General features: G+C 38.0%; 1 protein-coding gene across 1 annotated transcript in view; it reads right to left on the reverse strand.

Annotated features, from left to right (window-relative positions):
- Positions 1 to 5,000, reverse strand: part of Dhc1 (Dynein heavy chain 1) — a 110,333-nt gene that overhangs the window by 20,929 nt on the left and 84,404 nt on the right. Inside the window, exons 48-49 of the mRNA XM_069824965.1 lie at positions 3,523 to 3,713; positions 723 to 844 (exon numbers count right to left, since the gene is read on the reverse strand). Of these exons, the coding sequence (XP_069681066.1) occupies positions 723 to 844; positions 3,523 to 3,713 (313 nt within the window). The remainder of the gene's footprint in view (positions 1 to 722; positions 845 to 3,522; positions 3,714 to 5,000) is intronic.

Here is a 5,000-nt window from a genome sequence, read left to right on the forward strand (position 1 = left end):
ACTTTTAAAATATTTTTATCTCTTTTAAATACCCATTTTTGTAAATGACAGAAGAATATTGCAAATAATTAGTACATAGATTAGCTATCTGATGTGAACTTGTGCAAAATTAATTGCATGTACATAAATTGTACAATAAATAAAGTCTTTTTCAGTTTATAAAAATGTCTTTTGTGTGCAAGGCAAAAAATAGAAGTTAATCTTATTTAGATGTACAACAAATGATGTAACTACATGTTGACATATCCCTGGCTTACTTTTAAAGTATCTTAACATGAAACCTCCTATGTGACAGTATAGAGCATAATTTTTCAGGAGGAAGAAAAAAGTAATTGAACATCAATAGGTCTACATAAGAATATGAAGTAATTCGGTAGAAAACGTTGGTGAATATGGAATCATCGAGGATCAGTGTAGATCTATTGATATTTAATTAATTTTTTCTTCTCCCTGAAAAAATTATGCTATGTCACATGGAAAGTTTCATAAAATCAACGATGATTTGAGGAACTTGCACAAAAGAGCAAAATAACTTGTTATTCTTTTTACACCCTAGCTAACAACTGATAGGCATTTGTTATATTTGCAATACAGAAACATTTGCATACTTTACGAAGTGTTATCAGCAGACGCATTTTAAAAATATACGCAGATTTCGACATTCCAGAAAAATTGGACTTACGGGGTTTCAAAAGTAAGCCGACGATATCTGGTTACAATACCTTATTGAGTATTTCTGAGAATGTAGACAACTTGCTGATCTCCACTAAGTTGAGCCACGTGATGTCCAGAATCCAGCGGAATGGCTTGGGATCGACTGCATTCAAGTCTAGGGAGGCGCCGCCTGCACAGGCACAGGATCCAGGCATTACAGTGAGTATGCAACTCGCAATGCGCTGAAGGCCATAATGGTTTGCTTGCCCAGTAAGTTTGCCAATGCCTGGACATTTTTACAACAGTAGCTATCTGCAACAACTTACTTACTTACTGGCTTTTAAGGAACCCGGAGGTTCATTGCCACCCTCACATAAACCCGCCATCAGTTCCCATCCTGTGCAAGATTAATCCAGTCTCTACCATCACATCCCACCTCCCTCAAATCCATTTTAATATTATCCTCCCATCTATGTCTCAACCTCCCCACAGGTCTTTTTCCCTCCGGCCTCCCAACTAACACTCTATATGCATTTCTGGATTCGCCCATACGTGCTACATGTCCTGCCCATCTCAAACGTCTGAATTTAATGTTCCTAATTATGTCAGGTGAAGAATACAATGCGTGCAGTTCTGTGTTGTGTAACTTTCTCCATTCTCCTGTAACTTCATCTCTCTTAGCCCCAAATATTTTCCTAAGCACCTTATTCTCAAAGATCTTTAATGTCTGTTCCTCTCTCAAAGTGAGAGTCCAAGTTTCACAACCATACAGAACAACCGGTAATATAACTGTTTTATAAATTCTAACTTTCAGATTTTTTTGACAGCAGACTGGATGACAAAAGCTTCTCAACCGAATAATAACAGGCATTTCCCATATTTATTCTGCGTTTAATTTCCTGTTTGTTACTATTGCTCCAAGATATTTGAATTTTTCCACCTCTTCGAAGGATAAATCTCCAATTTTTATATTTCCAGTTGCACGTTGCTGGGAACATCATCATTAGCTACACTGAAGGGAGTACAAAACAAATCTAAAATCTGGAAACATTATGGAACACAGTTTTTAGGCCAGCCACTGATGAAGCGTGTATCAGTCTTGTAGCTTCACATTCTGATAAGCAGAAAGTGCGAAGTGTCCCTCTCTGAAGCTGGACTTGCCACAACGAAAGTTTCTTTCAAAAGGATTTTATGTGCCAAAGAAATTGCGATAATTGATAAATGAAGAGGTAAAGCTAAACTGCCTTTGCAGTCACGAAAAAAAAAAAAAAATGCCATTAACTTCAAAATTTTATTTAAAATTATTTTGCGGGCGAAACGAAATCCAACAATGGGCCGCATGTGGCCGCAAGTTGAAGACCCGTGGCTTGGATCGTGTTGTGCAACTGACCAATAGACGTAGATCACGTCTTCAAGTGGGTAAAAAACTTCACTGCTTTTAAGTTACACTCAAACCGTGATATAAAAGGATGACTGGCAAGCCTTCGAAAGGGTTGGTCGTTGAGAAAGAAAGAAGGACGAAAAAGAAGAAAAAAAAACAATAATTATCAGAAGAAAGAGGAAAAGAAAAAATCTGTACTAGATGCTACACATGGCATCTGTTGAGTGTTGCAATGTGCTTCCTCTTATACATGAAATGCGACATTTTCTCGTTTGTCAATCACGTCAAAACAAAAACATAATAAGAAGAAAGAAAGGGCAATGAGGAGAAGAGGAGCTGTCAACTAAACCGACTCTGAGTGACGTACAAAGAGCATTTTCATACAGTGAAAGTTCCTGGCAGTGGGATGAAGCTTGGCAGTTCATTCCCCATGTCAGCATCAGATCAATATGTCACTTTCCCCTTGTTGTTGTTGTTGTTCAAATGCCTAGACGTTTGGCAACAAAGTCATTAGTTCTCTTGCACTCCAGTATTTTTGAGGTATAGAATCTTCTTTTTTTTGTAGGGTTCTACATCTTCCTAAATCACTGCAATAAGTGAATGTCTCAGGAATCTTCTATGCCACATCAATAAATTTAAGAATGCAGTTATATTGTCAGACTCCAAAGCAGCTATTCTATCAATCGTCTCTAAACACACACCTTCATCTCAAACAGCAGAAATAACTAAAATGCTCTCTCAACTAATAACATTCAATAAAAGAATTGTATTCCAATGGATACCATCCCATTGTGGAACCCTGGGAAACGAGAATGCGGATGCTTTAGCAAAGAAGGGCAGCACTGCTACTTACAGACCTGTTACTAAATCTGCGTATTACTCTGTGAAGAGATTTATTAAATCTACATACTTAGACTTCAACAAACAAAATTTGATAACACAATCTCAAGGGAAAAAATGGAACTCTCTGCATCAAAATCCACAGTTAATTCCCGATTTACCACGAAAATCGTCTGTAGCTGCATTTAGATTGGCAACAGGCCATGATTGTTTGGCCAAACACCTGCATAGAATTGGAATATATCAGTCCCCTAACTGCCCATTGTGCAATCAAATCAAGAAATGGATTCGGAACACCTCAAAATCTGTGCTTCAGTGGCTGACCATGACAATATCTTTGAAAAATATTGGAGTGCAAGAGGTCAAATGACTTTTATTGTCAAATGCCTGGCATTAGAAAACAACAACAACATGTTCTAAGGTCATGGGTTCATTAGAATTGCATAACACACAAAGGGAGAGTTAAGTATTCCAGTCCTGTGTAGCTGTTCTACCAGGCAGTCATGACCAGCAATTAATCAGTACATTGCAACTGCACATTTTCGTGGTAATTGGATTAGATATAAGAATTTACCACTTCTTGCCTTCAGCAGTTATGTAACAGTTTTTAAAAAGGCACCTCGTTTAATGATGTTGACAGTGCTCACCCTTGATGAAGGCGCTGAACTCGTCGTGGGAGATGAGGCCCTTGTGGCAGTCGATCTTCATGGCCAGCATGAGCGTGAACAGCACCTTGTGGCGCTCGTACAGGCTGCGCAGAGTGAAGGCCCACACCTCGTGCGTCAGGTAGCTCAGGATGTTCTCGATCCGCTCCTCCGTCACTGAGCTCTTGGTGGACCTGCAACAGGCGTTACACCCCATGTTCTAGTTCAGTTTATAGTAATTACAAACAGCAAGCATTTACCTATTTTCCATTTCGAATCTTTCGTACACTACTTTTAACACTTGAATATAATTAATTGATTAGCTAGCGGACTTACTCGTGTTAATTATGTAAGATTTGTGCGGCTTACAGCTGTTTCAGTGCCTCACGCACCATCCTCATAGCCTACTAGATCTCGGCGTCATCTCGAACTTCTCTGCCTGTTATGTGGGTGTGTTTGATTGTTGAAAGGTGTTGGAGAGTGGAGTCAAATAGTGTGTGTGTACTGAAATTGATCTGTGTGTTGAGAATTTGATCAGGGTGTGTTTTACACACACACAGAACAATACGAAATATACAAACACACTAAAACACACCCCGATCAAATTCTCAACACACAGATCAATTTCAGTACACACACACTATTTGACTCCACTCTCCAACACCTTTCAACAATCAAACACACCTACATAACAGGCAGAGAAGTTCGAGATGACGCCGAGATCTAGTAGGCTCTGAGGATGGTGCATGAAGCACTGAAACAGCTGTAAGCCGCACAAATCTTACATAATTAACACGAGTAAGCCCCCTAGCTAATCAATTAATTACCTATTTTGGTGTCAAATGATCTTTTCTATATTACTGTGCAATTCATTTATAGAATGCGACATTCCCATTTTTCTCCCAGTTGCAGTTACGAGCATGGAACACAATCGCATTTTTTGTACTTCTGCTTATCATTACCAGGGCTGCAGCTAGAGTCTGTGTCACCAAGAGCAAACATGGATTCCGCATCCCCCTCCTCTTGGGTTGGGGAGGGAGGTGTTAGCAAGTATTATTACTCTATTATACATTAAATTAATAAAACAGATTTTAAACCAGTCTGTAATTTAACAACTCGAGCTAAAGAAATATATTAGTCATGATTACCTTACAAATTTTTAATCTACATATCTTAATCTTACTTAAAATTAGTTTAATTTTAGTTTGTGTATGGCAGATTTTTCGGTTTAAGAAACAATTGAGAAAATAAAACACACAATATCTTGCAATATTATTACTTATTAGTAATACATAGGTGCATTACAGGACATTTCTTATAATTTATCATCTTCAACATTATCTGCTTTATTATGAAAATTAGTCTAATGAATGAATCGTACAAATCTTCCAAGATTACAGTTGTGAGTTTTTTCCAGCATAGATTTTGATGATATCATCACAGCAAATAGACGATGCTCCTTTGTGTTAAATTCAATAATA

Source organism: Periplaneta americana, chromosome 1 (genome assembly GCF_040183065.1).
Source record: "Periplaneta americana isolate PAMFEO1 chromosome 1, P.americana_PAMFEO1_priV1, whole genome shotgun sequence".
Taxonomy (NCBI): Eukaryota; Metazoa; Arthropoda; class Insecta; order Blattodea; family Blattidae; genus Periplaneta; species Periplaneta americana.